The 23,836-nt window shown below is 42.3% G+C and overlaps 2 protein-coding genes across 2 annotated transcripts in view; one reads left to right on the forward strand and one right to left on the reverse strand.

Annotated features, from left to right (window-relative positions):
• Nucleotides 1-9,864, reverse strand: part of DMGDH (dimethylglycine dehydrogenase) — a 62,749-nt gene extending 52,885 nt beyond the window's left edge. The window contains exons 1-4 of the mRNA XM_058557174.1: nucleotides 9,779-9,864; nucleotides 8,718-8,892; nucleotides 1,932-2,030; nucleotides 536-700 (exon numbers count right to left, since the gene is read on the reverse strand). Coding sequence (XP_058413157.1) covers nucleotides 536-700; nucleotides 1,932-2,030; nucleotides 8,718-8,892; nucleotides 9,779-9,864 — 525 coding nt within the window. The remainder of the gene's footprint in view (nucleotides 1-535; nucleotides 701-1,931; nucleotides 2,031-8,717; nucleotides 8,893-9,778) is intronic.
• Nucleotides 9,863-23,030, forward strand: BHMT2 (betaine--homocysteine S-methyltransferase 2). The gene is made up of 9 exons (XM_058558350.1): nucleotides 9,863-10,036; nucleotides 10,105-10,329; nucleotides 13,428-13,560; nucleotides 14,425-14,516; nucleotides 15,494-15,685; nucleotides 17,280-17,427; nucleotides 17,666-17,848; nucleotides 18,111-18,339; nucleotides 22,063-23,030. Exons 1-9 carry the CDS (start codon nucleotides 9,863-9,865, stop codon nucleotides 22,142-22,144), a joined length of 1,458 nt encoding a protein of 485 aa, XP_058414333.1. The 3' UTR covers nucleotides 22,145-23,030.
• Nucleotides 23,031-23,836: the final 806 nt, after the last annotated feature.

Here is a 23,836-nt window from a genome sequence, read left to right on the forward strand (position 1 = left end):
AGTCATTCAACAACTAATTCTTGAATACTATCTACTTTGTACTAGGGCTTGAGGCTAGGTACTGTGGGGGAACAGAGAAGAATGGAACTCAGATGAGACAAGGAGTGAGCAATGGGAAGTAGTCTAGTTAGGTCTCATCCATTCAACAAAAATCTACTGAGCACTAAGTTAATAATACAATCTTCCTATACACATATTTATCATATAGGTTATTGTTTTCTCTGCAGTTCTCATACAGAAGGTTTACATATGGGAATTCCTAATTCTGGAGACACAGTAATAGGCAGGTATTGATAATGTTTCCAGAGCTGTCATAGGTGGAAAACTAGTAAGATTTTTCATTACCTTTTCATATTTCATTTAGCATACATAATAGCCCACCTTGTAATTTATCCAAATTCCAGCATTAATCATCTGATTTTGCCATTCAAAATATGTGAACAAAGTTGTTCTATTCTTAAATAACTTTTTACAATAACTTTTTCTATTCTTAATTCAAGTCAACAAATGGTGAAAATGTCCTAAAGATAAATACCTTATTCATGTTGAGTAAAGGGAACATCTCTTGAATTTTTTCGGGTTCAATAATATACTGTTCCGTTGCATGCCAGCCAGTCCGAGTCATCTGATATTTAAATTCATCTACCCTTACAGGAGTTGTAGCAATTCTGATACTACCTGGCTGATGGAATCCCACCACCTGTGACAATGATGTCAACAAAAACACATAAATAAATCATTATTTGGCACTCAAACTTGTCTTTTCCAGCACAATGAAAATGCAAGTGTACAAGAAAAGACATTTACTTTGCAGTGAAAGAGATAACTAAATAACATATTTGCATCTTATGAAAAGACATTCATGCAGCAACTATTTACTGTCTCCTCTGTGCCAGGCACTATGCTAAGCCCCAGTGACGCTGTCGTGAATGAGATGCGAAGACATTGCCTGAATGGAGCTTACAGTCTACAGGCGAAGGCAGACAGCTAAATGCATAGTTACAATAACATGGGATAGTGTTAATGTACAGAGGGAGAGAAAATTATGTAAAAAGAGGAAGACAAAGGATTTGAGGAGGGAATATGAAGAATCAGAGTTGCAGTGATGGGACCAAGTGTGAATTGAAACAAACATTCATTTGACATGTATTGAAGTCCTTCAGTTGGCCAAGCACTTAGCCTGGCCCTCAGTTACAGAGATAAAGGATGCAGTCCCTGCCCTCAAGTTGCTCATAGTAGACTTCAGTCTTAGCCTGTGGATACTCTTTGCCTGCCACTTTATTTTGAGAGCACTAATAAATATGAGAAGAGATAAAAACAAAAGTGAGGGGGCCGGCCCCATGGCCTAGTGGTTAAATTCGACACACTCCGCTTCAGCGGCCCGGGTTTGAGGGTTCGGATCCTGGGCGCAAACCTACGCCACTCATCAGCCATGCTGTGGTGGCGACCCACATACAACATAGAGGAAGACTGGCAGAGATGTTAGCTCAGGGCTATCTTCCTCAGCAAAAGAAAAACAAAAGTGAGGCGCTTCAAGTGAAGTACTTTTCAAAGCCATGTGGCAATCTGTCACACACCTTTATCAGATCCTTTGCAATCTGGTTGCTGAAAGGCTCTGATTTCCCGGTTTCTAGATATAGTAACTGACTAAAGATATTTTTGAAAGCTGCTTTTTTCCTTTCTTCTTTTAAAAAATCAAGAAGAGCAGGTAATTACGTGGGAGATACATTTCAAGAAATTAAACTGATTGTAAACCAAACTCGAGAGGTTCCTACCTTAAACTCTCATCAGGTTTCTCTACCACATTAAACGGTTCACACGCCACTCATCTCTCTACACCCAGCTATACACGGTGACATCAAAATCCACCAGAAACCTTACATATGTCTGAGAAACTGACCAAAAGACAATTTCAAATTAAACATATTTACCTGTCCAGTTTCTTCCTCCAGTTTCTCATAAAGTTTGATGCTATCATAATGTATTTTCTTCAGGTTTATTCCAGGATGAAAGTAAGTTGTTAAACCTGCCTTAAAAGCGGAGAGGAAATGAAATACTGAGAAAAATTAATGTTCTCAAAATGTTGACGGTTTATCTGTTAAGCTATAACCTACTGCTGGCAGGAACCTGAGAGGCACTGGCCAGTCCTGTGGGATGAGAACACATCAGCACCAGTCTGAGCCTAAGTTACAAGAACCAATTTGAACCATACGAGTAACATGAGAGCCAGCCAAGAAACACATATATTAAGTCCCTAAAAGTTATTAGGGAAAGGGTTGTTTGCAGATTCAGAAATGGGATGATTTAGATGGGAAGTTTAGGAATATATGCTATTAATAGGAAGAATATGTGGGGATGGCATACAATGTGGACTCAAACCAGCAAATCAGGTGTGTTCCCTTAAGGAGAAGGACTATGGACTAGCAAAGAGTTTTCCTTGACCCAATTCCACCATTCCCTTGAATAGAGCAGCCTTCCTATTCCTTTTCCTGAAATTTCTAAAATTCAGGAACTGGAAAATTCCAGAATTAGAGCCTGGTGAATTGGAGAGAAGACTTTGGTTGTAGCTTAACCTGTTTGATGAGCACATAAATTGTACCCCACAAATATTTGTTGAAAAAATATTGAATAATTACTCTCAGGAAAAATATATAAATCTTAGCATGCCGAAACTCCTTTTATCAACTCTGAAAGACAAAATGTAGTATCCAGACAAAGAACTCTAAGCAATTTTATGAAGCAGGTTCTCTCAATTAAGAGTCTGGGGACCCATTCTGCAGCTAATTTATCCTGGAAAGCTCATCAGAACACATCTGTTGAAAACAAAATCTGTTTAGGAGGATATATAAGGTTCTTCTATGGGAGGGGTGGGCATTTGATTCTCCTGAACTCAAAAACACCCCACTTAAAGTTCATCAATCATCCTTTACGGACCAGAATCCTTGGGCTTCCATCAAGTACCTGTTCAAGCAGTTGGACGTACGCCAGAAAAATCCTGGCCCAGCCTGTAGGTCCTCTCATAGCACAGCCCCATTACAATGGAACAGCAAGTCAGGCTCCTTATTACCTTTCAGTCAAACACCCCATTCTCCTTTACATGCCTAGTGTGTATCTAGTGTGCATATGACCTTTTCTAGTTCAGTAATAGAGAATCCCTGGCCTTCAGGTATCTGCTAGAGAACTCAATTTCATCTTTCATATATCTCTTGTCAGATGAGAAGATTGGTATTCACAAGCACTGGCCTAGGGTTCTGTTCACCATTCATTCCTCAAGACCCTCTAAGCTTAACCTAGCCTGAGCCAGACCACCAGAAATTTACATACCTACACCACACAAACACCTTCTTCCCCACCCTAGAAAGCTATTTTCATAGAATGAGGAAATAGCCTTTCATCTGAAAGAGTCACATGGGTTTGTTCGTTTTGTAGAACCATTATTCAAAACATTTAGCGCAATGTCCTTTGCTTAGGGAACAAATCCTTCTAGGAATTCCTGGTCAGGTAAAAGTGAGTCTCCCTTACTCAAAGAGTACACCTATTTCCACGGACCGATTCATACTACCCTATCCTCCTTGCTGCTAGGACAGTCAGAAATCAGGTACAAAATTATATTATTTATTTTTTTGTGGCCTATATATTTTTTATCAACTGGTTTTCATCTTTTAATTTGTGTTTAAAATTTGAGGTGAACCATATCTGTGCTTTTATTGTAATATCTTGCATGGTGTTTATTGCTAATTTATGAGCCAGTCTTGTGGCTTGGGCTGTAAGAAGGGTACAATGTTTTTCTGTTCTGGCCTTCAGCAAGGGTATATTAAATGGGAAGTTTGAAGAAGGAGAAAACATTTTTCTTACCCTTCAAGACTTTATATCTGACTGAGGTCATGAAGCTTTCATACATGAAACAACGAAATCAAGAGCATATGATTAAGTGCCAGGGCATATAAATAAAGACAAGAACTAAGGGAACTAAGAAAAGAGAAGATGCTAGAAGGGTCACAGAAGACTTCAAGGAGGACCAGGAAGGGGCTTACCTTTTATTTGAAGAAAGAAAATGATTGTAGTTGGTGGAGAAAATAAAAGAGGGAAGATGAAACAGAGACATGAATCATCATTAAGAATTACAACCCTTTCTATATATATACAATGGAATACTACTCAGCCACAAAAAAGACAAAATTATCCCATTTGCAACAACATGGATGGACCTGGAGGGTATTATGTTAAGTGAAATAAGCCAGACAGAGAAAGACAAACACTGTATGACCTCTCTCATACGTAGGATATAAACTAACACATGGACAGAGAGAACAGTTAGCTGGGTACCAGGGGGAAGGGGGTTGGGGGGTGGGCACAAGGGGTGAAGGGGCGCATTCATATGGTGACTGACAAATAATAATGTACAAGTGAAATTTCACAATGTTATAAACTACTATGACATCAATTTAAAAAAAGAATTATAACCCTTTGAATAAAATAAGAATTTATGAATTCTTGTTGATATAAGTAAATAGGGAGGAAGGAAAGCTCTTCCATACAGCAGACTGACCGTTAATAAGTATGAAAGGGATGATGGAGTTAGAAACGTCATCAACTGATGCTGAAGCTAGTGATGCTCTCCCTCTCTCTATAATAATCCTTCCCCCCTGTCATCAGCCTCTACAGACTCAAAAAGCCCAGTGACTGACCTCAAGCCATCCTACGTCCCAGTGGCTCCATGCACTCACATCCAACAAAAAAGTGTGAGCATACCCACTAAAATACCTATATTTCCTTATTTTCAAGTGATATATAAATATGTATTACTATATTAACAGAGATAATAAAACATACAAAAATGACTTGAATTAAATATTTTAAATAATTTTTATTTTATTTATTGTGTAGAAAAGCTTTTGAATATTAAGCTTATTAATATTTTAGCAGGGGCTATGAGATTAATATGCTTTATTACTAAAATATATACATTGGATTAACCTTGGTAAGACAGCAATTTGAAGGCCTAACGCTAGGTTTGTTTTATTTTGAGACGGCTTTGAATGGCCGTGAGAGCTGACAAAGCGCCCGTCACCCACGCGAAGATCTGAGTGGGAGAGGGGAACTCTCGCACCTGTACTCTCTGCATCTCAACACCACTTCCTCCCTCCCAATCACCACCTATGAAAAGGTCTCTGCTGGAATTTGACTATTAATGTTTCCAATTCTCTTGACCATCAGTTACAAGTTAATTAGAAGATACTGCATTGTTATATTTTAAATAAACGGGTACAAATCCCACGAAAACTCCTCATTTGGAAAAATTTTACATGGGTTAAAAAATTTATCTCTTGCATATATGAGAGTTTTTCTGCATACATACCATTTTGACCAGAAAATCCAATAATGATACCAACATTTCCAAACATCCCCTTTCAAAATGCTCTCTTCCCATCAGGACTATTTTGCAAAAAGCAGTTATTTCTCACTTATTGTAAGCATCAACTTTACTTTGAAGTGATAGATTGTGTGTATTTTTTATATGCATCTGCTATATAGAAATAACTAGTAGCCATTTCCATCACTACAAAGGTCATCAAATTTGGGAAACTTGTCTTTTTCCAAAAGAAAAACTTTGTTTCACAATTCTTTTAACTACTGTTATGAGATAACCAACAAAATTCGATGTAGTACAATACTCTCTAGGTCATTCCCTCTCCCTTTCATCACAAATTATATTATTTAAAGCCCCGTTTCAATAAAATCAATCACAACAATGATATCCTATAACATGTGATCTGCAACATCATGACAGCCTGAAGACAAAAGAAAGGACGAGGACTTTCTCATTGCAGACTGCCAACCTGCCTCTTAGTCAACATTGGGGTCATACCCAATACATCACCCACATCACGGGTGAAGGCTATTTATAAAGATTAGAAAAGCTTAATTTCTGTCTCACACTTTTAGATAAAAATAAACAGAAAGTTCTAACATTGTCTTCCTATACCCCAAACGGATCATCTTGCATCTTTAGTCCTCAGCCCTCCAAAATATCCACTTTGGCACCATCCCCAAGGGCAGCCTCTCCTGGGGACCTCATGCTCCAAAACTGCTTCTCACTCCATCCTTTCCCTCCATCCTACATGAAATTCTCTACATCAGTGGTAGTGTCAAGTGCTGACAAAGAAGTCTCAGCAAAATACAGCAAAACCTCAGGGTTTAAGTATTAATGACTTCATTTTGAATATTCACTTTTCAAGCTGTGCCTTCCTCCCCGAATACTTGATTCCTGCTCTCTCCAGATGCATTTAACCCTGAGCACATGTTATACTTCAGTGAAACTGCCTTTATTTTTGTAGTCTGCCCCTTTAGCAGTCTCCCCAACCTTCCACATTCTCATATCTGCTCCAAAAATTTCTCTGTGTTAAAAATTCTCTCAATTTTTGGGAGAGATTTTCCCAATATATGGGATTTCTTCATGTTGCTCCTCAGAAGGAGGTCTCCTTGACTTGCAAAAAGTCCTAGAATCAGGTCCTTAGGGCAACTCTCTTTTCTTTTCCTTATTTCCTAGGAAGACAAATAACCTGGCTTCTGCTGCCTGAGTCCATCTTGAGCTCACACTGCCTGAACCTCATTTTGTAAACCGTAGCATAAAACCTTGTGCACAGAGCAGGGTAATGCCTTTTCCACTCACTCTGATGTCTTTGCTTAAGGGAAAATGATTTTGCAGAGTTAACATTTAAAAAAAAGCTATCCTCTTAAAAACTCTGCCCATTTTTCTTAAAAGAACTTGGGTTAAGGGTACGTTGCGCTTTTTTTAAATCAATTCATGGGATGTCTAAGAAGTAATATCGCAGGGAATCCAGGAATTATTCTAAAATGCAGGCTACATCCAATCAATCAAATATAAATGAACAAATAAGTAATTCAAATATTAAAGTGTACACTCTCCTCAACAACCCAGAAGTGCAGAAAGGGTGTAAGCCCTCCCTCTCGAGGGAGTCAACTTGCCTAAACTGCCCTCTGCCTATAAGCTCTTCCCTGGACAGCCTCATGGCCCCCTTGCTCGCTCACTTCTGCCCAGTCTCTGCTCACGTGTCACCTCTTCAAAACAGCCTCCCTAACTCCTCCTCCTCCATCACTCTTCATCCCTTTACCCCGCTTTTCTCTTCTTCAGGGCACTGACTACTCTGGCATTGTTTGTGTGTTTCCTGTCTGCCCCACCAGAATGTGGCTCCATGAGGGCGGGGACATCGTTTTGTTCACTGCAATGTCCTCACCTCTTAGAACGGTGCTGGCCTGACACAGCATAGGCTCTTAGTAAACGTTTGTTGAAAGGGTACCTGAATGTCCACTAAGGAGAAGTTCCAGGAGAGCTACAGGAGAAACGCAGGCTTCCTTTTACATGACAACAGGATGCTTACGTAGAAAATCTAGTTCGGGGAGGGGAGAAGAGCCAGGAGTGTTGGTGGCTTCTAGGACCCCTCTCTCCAGGTGGGAGGAAGCTGAGGGAGAACTGGTGAAACAAGAGGCAAATGTGCCTGTGAAGACTCTGACATTACACTCAGGGAGGACCAGGTGCCCCTGCCTCCCTCCCAGACTGAGGGGTGAAAAGTTGGAGGGAGAGGAAAGAGGGAAGAGGAGCTGGGCTTGGTGTGATTCTTCTAGGAGCCTCCATCCACCCAACCAGTGGGTGTGGTCTGACTATGTGACCGCTGGGACTCTGGGGCTAACTGGGCTTAAGTCTGGGCCACACACTCTCCCCCAAACTCAGCTGGAGGCAGACAGCCCTTTTAGGGCTCGACCCTCCACACCATACCTTGAGCAGGCTCTGGATATCAAAAGGCCCCTACCAGCAGGGTTTCCTCTTGTCTCAGCAGAGAAAAGCTAGTGATGGAAAGGACTGATGAACAGTGGCTAATGCTGCCCAACTCTTCCTCCAAAAGAAATTTGTACCGACGGTCGTGAAAACTTCCTCTCCCATCCTTAACTGACGTCAGAAATAATTGGCTTGGCAGTATGAAAGCTGTGTCAATCACCTCATTTACCTGCACAGCTTTCCAGTGGAGCCCAATTATTGTGTAGCCCTGGAGCGATTACATATACCATTAAACAGGCGAGATTGACTTGGTCGCGTGTTTTAACACAACACGGAAGCTGTGTCACTGTTCTCAGTCCTCATAGTTAAGTCTTCATGAAGCCAAGCAGTTGTCTCACAAGCACAAAATTAAAATCATAAATAAATAAATGTAAAAGGACCACCAGCGACAGGTGCGGGGAGTACAGGTGAAAGCCTCTGGCAGCCTTCAGGATCACCCAGCCGCCATCCTTCCGACAAAGCTACTAAACACTTACCATGCGTTTAATAACTTTACACATCAATCTTTACAACTCAATCTTCATCACAACCCTAACAGATAAGTAGTATTAATATTACTTACTTAGTATCCATTTTACACATCAGGAAATGGAAACTTAGGTAACTTGCCAGAAGTCACATGGATAGAAAACGGCAGAGCAAGGATCTGAATCAAGAAGCCATATGTTTAAGGTAAAGACATTACAAATGTTGATCACTGCCTGGAAGTACACCAACCAAAGTGGAATTGCACTTTCCAACACTATTGAAAGGGAACTCACTCTAAAGAGCTCCCAGTGGGGAGGTGTGAATGGGAAGGAAATCGATTGCACTCATGCAGAATTCAGTGCATCTGACCGTTCTGAGGTGCTTTTCTTACTGCGTGCCAGGTAGATCCCGCAGTGAGCTCCGATTTCTCCAGGAGGACCACATCTTTCATCCCTGCTTTGGCCAGGTGGTAAGCCAGACTCACACCAACGCAGCCACCTCCAATTATCACTGTTTCTGCTCTGTCTTTCCATCTTGTTTCTGCAGATAAGGGTGGGTTTTCCTCTCTGGAAGGCAATTTTTGAAAAGATGGTAGCTTTACTAGACTATAGCAGCTATAGTTTTTTTCTGACTAATGTGCTTCTCTTTACTTGTTTCTCTCACGCTTAACACCTAGTGTCTGTGGGATGTGCAGGGTGTTGATTTAATCATTGGGGCTTCTAAACCCTCACTTAGGCAAGCTGGTCCGGGGAGGGAGGAGGAGGAGGCTTCTGAGCCCCATTCCACGTAGTTCTGGTCCATTGTAGATTACTAATATAGCTAAAAAATTGAATAGGTGACTTCTTTTTTTCAAAGAATCTAGAGAATACTTTTTCTCAGTCTACTTAAAGAACACACTCATAATCGTTTTATTCCATGAAAAACCATAATCATCCTGAAGTTTAGTATCTAGACATCTTGAATCACCTCCTCCCTCCAATGTTTTCCAGGCTGAAGAGAGCCAGATGGAGTAAACTTTTCTTCCTCAACTAACTTCCTCTCACCGTGTAGATGCTTCTCTTGCTATAATTATTGCTCAGTGGTTTAATATATTTACTTGCATGACTGTCTTCCTAGCTGGATCGTGAGCTTCTCCAAGACATATTATAAAGAGCAATGTGTAAGAAGCCAAAGAAGAACACACATAACACCTCTTCGCCTACACAGAGGCTATCTCTGGATAGACACAGAAGACACTAGTAGCAGTTGAAGGGAAAGGATTGGGGTAGGAGAGACTGCACCGGGAACCCTTTGATACCGGTTCACGTTGTACGGTTGTGCATGGAAAAGAAAACATAGGTCAATCACGAAGAAATCCGAATGCCCATTTCTGGGAGGCCGAAGCGCCCCTAACCCCGGAGACCCTCAGGCCCTCTCTCGCAGCCCCGCAGCCGCAGGCCGGGCCCCACTCACCCCTGGCGGCGGCCGGCGGAGCGCGGGCGGCCGGGGAGGCCCCGCAGCGGGAGCGCCCGCAGTCGCTGCGCGCGCGAGCGGAGCATGGCGAGGCCAGCCGAGGGCTCCGGCACCTGCGCGAGGCCCGCCGACGGCGCGGGCGGTGGGGCGGCGAGACCTCCCCTGGCGAGGGGCGGGCTCCTGGGCGGCGCGCTCCGGGGACGGCGCCCGCACAGCCGCGGCGGGATGGCAGCGGCCGCAGGCCCCGGGGCCGAGAAGGTGAGTTTGGGGGCGCGCGGGTCCTCAGGCCGCCTTCCGGGCCGGGGGCTCCCTGCGCCGGAGTCCAGATCCCACCTCAGTCCCTAACCGAGCTCTGCAGCCCCGGCACGGCGCCGGGACGGCTCTGGGCCTCAGTTTACCCGAGCGCGAGGAGCCAGGATGACGATACTGCCTTGGTGGGAGGATCAGATCACAATCTTGGCTCACGTTTACGGAGCCCTGACTCGGTGCCCGGCACTGCGCGAGTGCTCTGCGCAAATGCTCTCCTCTTCACAATTATCCCCATTTTACAGGTGAGGAAACTGAGGCTCAGAGTCAGCCCACTGGCTCAGAGTCAGCGATCTAGTCCGCGGGGGCGCGGGGATTGGAAGTCTAGCCTTCGGACTCAGAGGCCGCGCTCACGCTTTCTGCCCTCCCCGACCCGCACCCACAGCTCTCCGGCTCAGCGGCCCCCGGGGCTCGGTTCCCTTGTGTTTTGGGAAAGGCCGTAGTCTGGCCCTGCGAGCCGCACGGGTTGGCCCGAAACCAGTCCCCGGCGCGGACACTCCTGGACCCGCGGCGGGTGGTGGGGCGCGCGGGGACCCCTCTGCCTCATCCCACCCGGCAGACCCCCTCTCCCGGCTCCCTCTCTCGACCCCTTTCCCCATGTGGTCGCCAGTTGTCGGCTTTGTCCCCCATTTCTACGCCGAGTCTGTGCGTGGTAGAGAGAAAGGGTGACGAAACAAAATCGGGAAAGGCATGAACTTGGACTTGGGACTTCTCCGGGACCCCCCCCAAAGCAACCCACCTGTGCCCCGTAATTCACAAAAGAGGGTGGGGAAGGAAGGGGCGGTAGAGACGTGGAAATGTGCACCACTGATTTATTTATACTAAAAAGTTAGGACAACCAAGATGGCCGCAATAGTGGGCTCCCTAAATAAATTAAGGTCCATCAGCTTGGTAAATCATTAGCAGCCAAGTATGGGAACAGGCAAAGTGCTTTGGCAATATTGTTACAAAAAGAGATATAGTACATCACAGACTGATCCTAATTATGTAATATTTATATACACAAGGAAGGACACAATAATGGTGGTAGTTACATAAGATGTGGAAAGGAGTTTTAAAAAAATTTTGGATGTTTTTCTGATTATAAAAGTAAAATATGGGCATCGAACAAAATGAGTGTAATAAAAAGATAAAGAAGCGAAGAACCTTGTGCTAATCTCTCTAAACTTTCTCTAATACTGTGTTCACTTTTACAAGTTCATTTTTTAAAAAAGATTTTTAAAATATACTGTCCCTGTTGAACTTCTCCAGGTCTCTACTCTTGCAACACGGAGAGTATCATCCAGTAATCCATGTTAATGTGTACCTGGGAGCTAAAACGTCCTGGAAAGGGGCTCATCTCACCTTCCTTCTCAGTTAACATACATTTTAAGAATTTATTTAATTGCCACAGACGACACTTCCAATTGCTTCTTGAATCCAAAGAGCAGTCCTGGTGGCAAATCCAGGCAGGTGGGGAGATATTGTAGGCAGATGGGATCTCTGGCCGCCTCCTGCCACAGGGTGCGGTTGTTCTCTCCTGTGTGTGTGAAAAGAGGTGCCCTGAAGCCAGATGGTAAATCCAGAGAGCTGGATACCGGGATCTGCAAAAGGGGGGCACAAATGCCTCTCAGAGTTCGCTGCCAGATCTGAGGTAGACTCACTGCCAAACTGAAAGGGAGGGTGAAAGGGAAATATAAATGTACTGCAAATGAACTTACAGAGCTCTTTATCTTACGCAGTCCTCTGTCATTCTAGAGCGCTCTTTAGATCATCCTGGCGTAGTCATTAATTCAAGTGTTGAGTATAGCAGTGAAGGAGGGGCTAAAACGTACTCTGAATTCAAATCTTGATAACTTAGATATTTTGTTAATGGCTGTTTAGAAAACTAGCAAAATTTAAAATGTTGGACAAGCATCTAGATAACAGATGAAAATGTGCCTGCCCAGGAAAGTGGAGATGCTGTGGCTGTGGTAGCCTGGTATTTAGCGTCCAGTGCAACCGCTTCTAATATACCTTCCAGGACGGCAGATGTGACTGGTTAGAAGGGACAGTTGGAGACTTCTCCCCCATTCACGAATTGCTCTGTGTCCAGCTGTACACAGGGCTAAAATGAACAGGACTTGTATTTTCAATGAAAGGTTGTATCTTCAACTAATTCAGTCTATCCAAGCGGGATAGGGATTGCCATGGGGGTGTTTGCAGTTTTTTATGGGGTGGTCAGGGAAGGCCTCAGAAAAGATGACACTTGACCAGACCTGAAGACAGTGAGAGGTGAGCCATGCAGGAATCTGGGGGAGGTACATTCCAGACGATGGGAACTGAAGCCCTTGGATAACTGCTCTGGATACAACTTTCATTGAAGTTATGGTTGGGCTGAATAGAAGGGTGGTAAACTAGAAAGAGACTAGATTAGGAATGTAGAAGATCTGAAGTCTGCTTTTTTACTTACTTAGCTCTGTGATCTTGGGCAAGTCACTTGGCCTCTCTGAACCTCAGTTTTCTCATTTATAAAATGGGAATAAAAATTGTCTGCCCTGCCTAGCTCACAGAGTTGTTGGGAGTACCAAATGATAACGTGTACACGAACATGCTAGAAAATGTAGGGCATAATTATGAAACATTGTGTCCATTAGGATTATGTTCAGTGGTTTATACAAAGAAGAGGTTTATTTTTCTCACCTAACAAGAGGTCTAACAGTCCCTGGCTGCTGCAGCCACTCAAAGATGTCATGAAGACACCAGGCTGCTGTTATCAGTCGGCTCCCCCAACCTTAGCGTGTGGCTTTCAACGGCATGGCGGCGAGACGACTGCTGAACCTCCAGGGCTTATGTTGACGTTCCAGTCATGGAAGGGAGTGAGCATCTATATCAGAAAAGCAAAACTTTCTGGAAATCTTCAGCAGACTTCCACCTGTGCCTCATTGGCCAGCACCATGTCACATGGCCACCCCCAGCAGCAAGGGAGCCTGAGAATTTTTTTTTTTTAAGTTGGGGACATTGTCTCCCCAAACAAAATCCATTAGCAAAGAAGAGAGAAAATGCATATTAGTTAGGCAACTAGCAGTGTCTGCCACAGACATGTTGAAAAACCAAAATAACTATCATAGAATCAGCACTTTCACTCTAATTTGACTCAGATTAAATGTTATTTGACAAAAAATAGTCACAGCACTTTGCACAAAACAAGTACCTGGATTATCCAAGAAATACAGTATACTCCATCTTTCTGAAATACTATTAGACACTGACGATTTAACAGAATTAGAGCTGTAAGAACATAGTACGACCTTTCCTAAAATTAGAAACTGCCTTTAGGGAAATAAAAGAAGCGTCTTAGGTGATTTTTCCTTCTTTTCTCCAGGGTATTCTGGAACGTCTGGAGGGTGGGGAGGTTGTGGTTGGAGATGGCAGCTTTCTCATTACTCTGGAGAAGAGGGGCTACGTGAAGGCTGGGCTCTGGACTCCAGAAGCCGTCACCGAGCATCCAAACGCAGGTCGGTGCCTGCACTCCGCCAGGGTTTGTCTGGGTGACGGTTTGCTTAAATCTGACTGAGGATCAGTTTCTTCATGTGTTACATGGGGCATGACCCGGGCTAGTCGTGGGGATGTGTGAGTTAACCCATGGGAAATGCCCACATAGCAGAAGTACCTGACGGCTGGTACTATCGTTTCATCAGACACCCACAGTTACATAGTAGGACAAAGTTTTGTCTCTCTGGTGCTTAGTGGGAAGTTTTCAGCTGGCCCAAGAACTTGTTCTTAATTTTAGAAGATCTTTTTGCTAAGCCAGGAAGAAAGTGTTGAAATAGCAAGGATAAGGTTTGGGGTTGGGGGGAGATGAGAGAGAGAGGAAGGATTTTCTGATGGGCCAAGGAAGCTCCCTGACTGTGTCTCCCAGCTGCTTGCCATTGAATCCATCTGATGGGGGCACCACCCGGATACATCTGCCCACTATGAGAATTTTCTCATTCTGCTCTGAGGGCTCCCCATGCTGGCTGTAAGTAGACCCGTTACATCCTTCATGATACTGGCAAATGAATAAACCCTCTCTAGACCAAGAGACCAAGGAACAGTAGGCCAACTAGGCCTTAATCTCTGCACATGACTGCACCAGGCCATGAGGCCCATCAGCGGGACAATTGAGGCTACTCTAAACAGCCCCGATTTGGTGTGGACTCTGCCGTGTCCTGTCCTTGAATTCTACAGACCTTACTTATATGCAATTTTTTTAAGTACTAGGTTTGAAATTGTGTATGATTGAAAGAGATGTGAGTGAGCTGCTGCTGCTGCTGCTGAAAATCATAGCTTCTGTGATTTTTAATTTTTTAATTTCAATTAAAAAAACAACTACTTTGTAGTTCGTCAGCTTCACATGGAATTCTTGAGAGCGGGATCAAATGTCATGCAGACTTTCACCTTTTCTGCCAGTGAGGAAAATATGGAAAGCAAGGTAAACTGTCATGCTGGTCTGTCTGGTGGGGGGTGTTGGTGGGGTAGGCAGGGAGCATCTGTAATAAAAATAACCTCGTGATGGGAAGCTATGGAATTGACCTGATGTGTTACTACATTTTATGAAAAACTCCACATAAAATATCTATTAAGTAATTAATTATTACATAAATGTATACATACTAAATAAGCGAACTTTTCCTGTCTTTTTAGCTAGGGGACGGGGAGGGAATAGGACTGGGAAAGAACAGGCCATTGGAAGTACATGGCCAGCCTTCTGTTCTACTTTTTTGTAGAGAAAGAACACTTTATCGATGCTCTTTTTACTTTCTCATTTCACATTCTTCTTTTCTGACTTGTCCATCTGGAGACAGGGTGGTCCTAGGGAACACAGCACTGGCCTAGGAATGAGAAGAATTGAGTTTGATACCCAACTTTGCCACCTATTAGCTGTGTGACTTTTTGCAAGACAGTTACCTGCATGGAGCATTGGTTTACTCTGCAAAATGGAGATGACCTTTGTTTAAACCCATAGGGTTGTTGAGAAAAGTGGATAAGGTGAAGGATGTGGAAGTATCATGAGATATTGTGCAAATGTAAAGTGTTAATACTTGTGAATGTTAATGCCCATTTATTCCTTCAACCAACCAACATTTGCTGAGTACCTGTTACAGTCCATTCTCTATGCTACATACAAAGATGATACAAAGGCATTGACCCTATTCTGAAGTGGGTCACGGTCAAGTGTGGGAGGCAAACAAATAAACATTTACTAAAACCCAGTGATGAGTACAATAATGGAAATACCAGCTCACTGGTAGTAGAGGAGATGGCGCCCAACTCTGCTGGTCTTCTCAAATTGCAGTTTAAACCAGTGACTTGTACTCATCTTACTTGCTCATTGCTCCCTCTGTTATCTATCATATTTTACCTCTAAAATGCCAGGCTCACATCTGAACTCTTGCTCTCTAACTGCAGTGGGAAGACGTAAACGCCGCTGCCTGTGACCTGGCCCGGGAAGTGGCTGACAAAGGTGATGCTTTGGTAGCAGGGGGGATCTGCCAGACATCGGTATACAAACGCCACAAGGATGAAGCTAGAATTAAAAAACTTTTTCGACAGCAGCTAGAGGTTTTTGCCAGGAAAAATGTGGACTTCTTGATTGCAGAGGTAAGCCTAGTACTATAGGGAAAGGATTAAACCTATTTTGACAAGTCTAACCTCATAGTCTTCAGCTTTCATGAGGGTATTGGACTGCCTTAGGCCCTCCTTTCCTCCGTGTAGATGTCAAAGGTTTATTTAAATGCACTATAGTCGAGGCCAACATCCTCTCACTTGTATACCAGGTTCTCTGTGAAGCCAAAGGAGAAACCCAGGAGAGGCCTGACTGTCACTTGTGGTTTTCTAAGGTCTGGGTGGGTGCAGACTCTGGGGGACGCTGCAATGTGGGGTGAGAGGAAAGGGACAGTGATTCAGGGAGCATCCTCCCCTGTGGGAGGGTTGGGCTGGAAGGAGCTGCGTGTGTGGGCTAGAGGCTTGAGGGAGCAAAGCCTAGGATGCAGGTGGCTGCTCAGGCTCATGGAAGCCCCAGCAATGTACTCAGTACCAAGGTGTCGCCTTGCCCTCCTCCATCCATGCCTCGCTCACTCCTGCCTCTCTGCTTTTGCTCCAGCTATAGCATATGAGTGATATTTCGAAGAAAGAATCAGTAAGAATTGGTCACTGATTGGATGTGAAGGCCCAGAAATTCTCTGCCTTCCACTTCCAAAAATTAAAAAGCCCTCATTCCTTTTTTCCATCACAATTGCTCCCACCTGGAGGTGAGCCCTCAGCCCAAGTTTTTACCCCAAACCAGTACAAGAGCCTTGCAACTGCTGTTTCCCCAGTCATTCCATTGAACCCGTTGAAAACCTTGCTCCGTCAACTCTCCCAAGGCTCAAGGCCACCCACGCCTGGCTAATGTGCCGGGAACAGTCCCCTGCAGAGACAAGCACAGACTCCGCCCTATGTGTTCTCCAGATGGATGGGAACACGCCTCTTTTTAAGAACCTCTCTTTTGGCTCTGTCTTCATTCCTCACACACTGCTTCTACAGAATCTGTCTCTAAGTCAAGAAGGAGAAACAGGGAGATTTCTGCTGGCTTTTCTCCACTTCCTTAAGGTCAGCTTTTAATTATGGTACTTAAGGGGGTTCCTGGGAAGCACCCCTGCAAATGGCATAGGTTTACCAGACAAGGTGTCCTGTCCACCATCGGCAAAAAAACCAAGTAGCTCTCCCTTTCACCCTGTGCCTCAATGGTCTCCTCTGGGAAAATAATCATGTTTCTTCCTACTTTATGAGCACATATGAATATCAACTAGAATTGGATATAAAAGACTCTGAAGTATAAAGCATGATAAACTACTCATTATTTTTCAGAGATTATCCAGGCCTATAAATGAGTCCAAAATTTATAAGTAAAACTTTTGTTCCTTCAAACTTATAATTTTAAGTACTTAATTACTTTAAAAAAACCTTTGTGTTTTTTTAACAGGCATCATGTCACTGAATTGATGATCTCCAAATGAAAATCTATGTTATTGTTAAAAGAATTAAAATATTTACTCAGAATGGTATTCTTTAGTCTGCTAGAGACACACTCCTTAGCAAGTTTTATCACATATTATATATTTGTAATTTTTATAACTGTTTTGTAATATTTGCATTCTACCACTCAAAGTCTGTTTTTTATTTGGACCGATAGAAAAAACGAAATTTCTTTTAGTATTTTGAGCATGCTGAGGAAGCTGTGTGGGCTGTGGAAGTCTTAAAAGAACCCGGCAAACCTGTGGCAGCTACCATGTGCATAGGACCAGAGGGAGACATGCATGGCGTAACACCTGGAGAGTGTGCTGTGAAGCTGGTGAAAGCAGGTCATTTGGACTCATCATGTGATAAGCACTTCAGTTACTCTTTATGAAATTTAGCAAATTTTGCTTAATATTTTGAGAGCAGTTTGGAAATACAAGAATTACCTGGAATCAGTTTCCTTATTTGTAAAACTTGGGAGGTAGAGGGGGACAGCTAATCTCTAAGGCACCTTCCAACTATTAAAAGAGAAAACAAAAAAGTAAATAAATAAAATGTAAAATTCTTGATTTCTTTTCGTAGGGGCTTCAATCGTTGGCGTGAACTGCCGATTTGGGCCCAGGACCAGCCTGCAGACGATGAAGCTCATGAAGGAGGGCCTACGTGCCGCAGGGTTGAAGGCGCACCTGATGGTGCAGCCCCTGGGGTTCCACACGCCCGACTGCGGCAAAGGAGGGTTTGTGGATCTCCCGGAATACCCCTTTGGTAAGCTCAGGCACGTGTCAGAGGTCCTCGTGATTTCTCGTTGTGACAAAATGGAAACGGCTACAATGAACAACTATGGTACAGTCTTACAATACGAGACTGTATAAGACAAAAACATCCAACGTTAACCAAAAATGAGCTATCTGAAGAACACTCAATCTAAAGTTCATCTTTTTTTTTAATTTTAAAAAAATGCCCATCAGAGCACGTATCATTTGATAATAGGGACGGTAACAGAAACGCCATGATTATTGTGTTACAGCACTGGAGCCCAGACTTGCAACGAGATGGGACATTCAAAACTATGCCAGAGAGGCCTACAACCTGGGGGTCAGGTACATTGGCGGGTGCTGTGGATTTGAGCCCTACCACATCAGGGCGATCGCAGAGGAGCTGGCCCCAGAAAGGGGCTTTTGGCCTCCGGCTTCGGACAAACATGGTGGTTGGGGAAGTGGCCTCAATATGCACACCAAACCCTGGATTAGAGCCAGGTAGGAATTTTTAATTAACATGACTATTTCCCTATAATCTCACTTTACTTATGGTTATAAACACTATGCATGCACACAGTAATAAAAATTCAAAAAGTAGAAAAGTGTATAAAATGAAACATCAAAGTTGCCCCTCCTGACACCAGTCCCTTTCCCAGAGGGAATGATCCATTTGCCTTTGTGTTTTGAAGTCTTGTACCTCTGTTTCTTGTTTTATCAATTTTGAGCAGAAATTATTGATAACACTTTATGAAAGCTGAGGAATTTAAATCATATAATCTCCCACTTTTCTCCCTGTTCTCCTTCTCCCAATTTTGATTTATTGCATTTTTATTCTTCTGTTGGGTATCTTTCTAAGTTTGAATTTCATATTTAACTACCTGTTGCTTAATCCGTCGGTAGGAGGCAGGATCTCTGGATTCCACTCTCCGTAAAACAAGAACTGACTCCTCCTGCTTCCCTCTACTTTTCCTCCCTCGTCTACCTCTTGGCTTCTTTAAGTTATACCATTACTTTGACATCATCAAGGTTTATAACCATTGTGTCCTGCTCTGTCATTATAATTAGGTCTTCCAAGCTTTGTCTGTAGGTTTATTATTAAAATGTAAAGTTAGTAAATAACATTTACAGTATTATTATAATTGTCATATTAAACAAGCAGGACTCATGAAATATAATCAGAATGCAACTTTATTTTTGTCTCCCTCTGTCTCTTTAAACCTGCCCAATGGGTGAATTCTTTCCTTTCCTTCCGAGACGATGAAGAGCTTCACAGTCTTCAAGCTGGTCCTTGGCCCAAATCGGCAGTTCACGCCAATGATTGTAGCCCCTACACAAAGGACTATTTTCAAAAGTCCCTGTTGGAAAATACTGACATGGCCTGGAACTTCTTTGTGAACTCTTACGCAATAGAAAGCCCCATGATCAGTTGACTGAGCAAAGACAGTCTCAGTTCAGTAGTTTAAAATGTTCAGTTCCATGTGAAATCAAAACTTAGAGCGTGTTTCACACTTAAATCTTCTGTTTGCCAGCAGACACCTTTAATGGGTGGGAAATCCAGGAAGGCCATCCTGATCCTTCTCTTGCTCTGTCTTATGCTTCCAACCCTCCCTTCCCATCTTGCTACTCCTGGTTTCTGACCTCTTCAGATTCAGAGTGAGAGGAGAGAGGAGGGAAGAGAGAGTAAAATGTTATTACTTGACAGGCTCCCTATAAGGAAGATGGCGTTCTCTGGGCCTGGCAGGTCTCAATGAACGTGGTTCCTTGTTCTTCAGAACCAGAAGAATGGTTCTTCAGAGGCTTCCACTGAAAACTTTTGTCCATACTTTTCATGCCACAAGCATTGCATTTTTCTCTGACTGCTGCTTCCCCCTCAGATCCCGGCTTTTTCAGCAGGTCACTCCAGATTTACCCTATCTGCAGGGTTCCATTGTCCCTCCTGGTGATTCTAAACACCTCCAGGCTGGCTCTCTCTCTCTTTTATTAGGCCAGAGGACCTTCACCCTTCCCTCATGCAGACAAATCTGTGGTCTGATCCCAATTTAACGGCACCCTCTTCACTCACAAGCAAAGTAGTGGCCCATTGGTCTCTGTGGTCTCGATTTTCCAGTGTAGAGTCCGGTGAGTCATCTGACCAGCTCTTGGCCGCCTACTTTGAAACTTCTGCAGAGTGTCTGTCTTGCTTTGATACCTGATATCTATCACATCTTAGGGCCTTAAATAAAATTTCCAATGTAATATCCTGGTACCCTGGTAATGATTTTCTAAACATTATTCACTGCAGAACCAAGCGGTAAGCATGGAACTATGAAGAAAGAGAAATAATCCTGTTTTTAAAAACTTGAGCCACTTGTAGAAGAATGTTCCAAGCATTAAGGTCAAATTGATTCTCTTTTCTTACGTTTCATCTTTAGTCCAAACTCATGCCATATTTTAATTTGCTTCATACGTGGACTGTGACTTTCTTTGTACAACATTTGGTTTTCTAGGAATTTCTAATGAATTTCCTTTTTCGTTGTTGAAAGAAGAATAACAGGCTTTCTCTAAAGTCTCCCAATATCTAAATTATACTACAGTCACACGTCGCATAATGACGTTTTGGTCGAGGGACGGGGTATATGACAGTGGTCTCATAAGATTAGTACCATGGCACCTAGGTGTGTAGTAGGCTCTACGATCTAGGTTTGTGTAAGTACACTCTATGATGTTCCTACAATGACGAAATCGCCTAACGACACATTTCTCAGAAAGTATGCCCGTCGTTATGCTACATGTGACTGTATTGAAGACATTTTTCTGGGAGCCCCTTAAATGATTGATCTGTTTTGAACATTGCCGCTTTCTGTCTCTCTCTCTCATCTGTCAATACAATGCCATCCCTTTTCCATCTTCTAGAAACCAGTCACAGTCTCTGCTGTCTCCTCTTCTCTATTCAGTGCTGTTATCTGTTATGTATTTAATCCATTTTGTACTTAGAACAGTCTTCACTTTTGAACTGGGACAACTTTCCTAATGTAAATTTATTTAGATTGTAAAAGTAGGCAAGAAATCATTTAGCCAAACATTTCCTCTGGGACATATGGATATTTATCAGAGAAGATTGTTTTTATAGGTGTCATGCTTAGAAAAAAGTACTAAAAATAAATATAATTAAAAGGCAAGGAAAGCATACTTTGGTGATGATTAAAATAGTTCAAATAAGTGAGAAATGGCTTATTTAATTATCATTTTTTAGAGATCCTTAAAATGCATTAGCAATTAAAGATAAAACATTGTTCTGTAGCATAGAGCCAGACATTCCTTGCACCCTGAACTCACAAATATACTGATGTTCACAAAAATTTGTGATTACACAGAAACCTGTAGACACCCCACATTTCTGACATTTTCATCATCCAAAAATATTGATTTATTCATTGTTTCATAAGTAAAGTGGAAAAAAACTGTAAAAATACATTTAACACAAAAATCTGTGACCAGAAACTGTTGTAGTCTTCTGTTTGTCTAAAAACAGGAAACAAATACTTATGAAGTAATTTGTATTCTGTTTATAGTTACTTTTTGAAGAATTACACTTTGTCTCATTACATTAAAAACCATCTTCAGGGCCTGGAGCGTATTATGTTAAGTGAAATAAGCCAGAAAGAGAAAGACAAACACTGTATGATCTCACTCATATGTGGAATATGAACCAACACATGGACAGAGAAAACTGGACTGTGGTTGCCAGGGGCAGTGGGGGTGGGGGGTGGGGGTGGGCACAAGGGGTGAAGGGAGTCATATATATGGTGATGGACAAACAAAAATGGACAACCCAAAATTTCACAATGTTAGAAACCATTAAAACATCAATAAAAAAAATTTAAAAAAAAACCATCTTCATATACTTGTCATTACGTTAAAATATTGAGTATAGCTAGAAGGACTCTGCTAGAAATTTCAGAATGAATGTAATCCACAAAAACATGTAAAATTCAAACACGTGTTTTTCTGAAAGGCGGTATGAAACCCAATGATTGTTATTGAAGTTAGAAATGTGAAAAGGATCCCTGGCATTAACGGATATGGACGTAGTTTTTCTGTCCGTATGTTGAAACTCAAGTTCTACTTTAGCCTGCTTATCCACCAAACTTATGCATATTTGGCAAATATATATATAATGTATTGAACTTGTAAGATAGGTATGTTCTTTAATTAATTAACTATATATTTTTTTAAATGCAGGGCTAGAAGGGAGTATTGGGAGAATCTGCTGCCGGCTTCGGGCAGACCTTTCTGTCCTCCACTGTCAAAGCCAGACGCCTAAGAAATAGTGAAGAAAACACTACAATAATTGAACAGAGAGAAATCTCCCTCAAGCTCCACCTGGAACTCCTCCTGGCCTTTATCCTCAGCCCACCCTGACAACTCCAGCTGCTGGACAGCTATGTGCTGCAGGCCCTTCAGTTCAATCAACACCAGCGTGGTGCACCCCTGCTGTGGTTGAGCACCGAGAGCGGATGCTGCGGGAGATGCAAAGGTGATGGGAAAGCTCCTTGTTCTGGGCACTTACTGTCCAGTAATGCTGCAGTGCATTCTTTTGAAAGTCATCAAGGATAGCAAACCTTGTCTTTTAGGGTGAATTTGAGATTTTAAAACAACCAGAAGTCACTGAGCACCAACCCTAGTGATTAATTCAGGTGACTAAGCTATGTGCCTAAGGAAAATGGAACGGCATTCTAAATTACAACGAGTCTGCTTTTCTTAAACGATTTGTGTAATGACTCCAAAGGCAATCCCAAAGGAAAAGATGCAAAAAATGTTTTGAGCAATGGTAGGATTATTGAAATAAGTGCATAACTTTCCAAAGTGATTACTTTCAAAAATGATTTTACTTAAAGGTTTTAGGTCCTAGAATTTCTAAGTGTCTTTACAATCACAAATAGCTAGATTATAAACTATTTAAGGACAAGGACCAAGCGATGTGCTTCTTATATTTTTCCTTAAAGTATTTATCGTTGTGCTAAGCATAATAATAGATGCTCAATGAAGTACTTACTGTTGATTGTTTAAAATAAGTAAGAATAAATAAACAGTGTTAGAAGACCATCTTAAAAGTCAGAGTTCAAATCTATCGTGGCCTAATAATTTCTTGACTTATGTTTCTGTTATTTGCTTGTGCTGATTTCTCTGTCTTTTCAAAAGAATGTATCAATTTGTAACAATAAAATTAAAAATAATTTACCTTTTATAGTGTTTGAATATTTAAAATTTCATGGACATTCTTTGGAATAACAAGCATTTATTACTTATTATGTTCCAGGCTCTTTCTTCTCTCTTGCTTCTCTCTCTCTCTCTCTCTATATATATAGATACATTTGATCCTCACAGGAATTAAAAAATGAGATAGTGTTTTTAACATAGTGGTTTGCATGTTAGGAAACTGAGGCATAATGCAGCTAAGTAACTTGCCTGAGGTCACACAATTAGTAAATGGTAGAACTGGGATTTGAACCCACATAGTCTGGCTCTGGAATCCAGGTTCATCAGCTCTATACTGCACGACCTCCTTTATGTACAGAGCTGCTGCTTTATCAGAGTCTATTCAAATTTTCTGTTGCAGAGTTTAAGGTATTTTTATCAACTTTGCTTAATATAAATCAACCCTTCAATCCTGACGTGTTTGTTTCTGTAATGTAGACAACTTGGAATTCATTAAATGTTGCCACTTTACCCATAATACACAACTCTACTCTGCTGAAAATGAGAGACTGAATCATTTAGCATCATCTCAAGGCCTTGAGGATGATTAATCCAAGCCACTAAGTGCCTGAATATCTTTGCCAGCATCCCCAACCAGGACCATCCAGTCTCTTTTTGGACTTTTCCAGTAGTAACTCCCTACCTCTCAAGATCACTTATTCTTTTTAAAAATACATCTCATTCTTTGAAAGTTATTCCATATGTTAACCAGAAATCTTATCAGTAACTTTCACCCGTTGGTCCAAAGAGTACACTC

Source organism: Diceros bicornis, chromosome 1 (genome assembly GCF_020826845.1).
Source record: "Diceros bicornis minor isolate mBicDic1 chromosome 1, mDicBic1.mat.cur, whole genome shotgun sequence".
Lineage (NCBI taxonomy): Eukaryota > Metazoa > Chordata > Mammalia > Perissodactyla > Rhinocerotidae > Diceros > Diceros bicornis.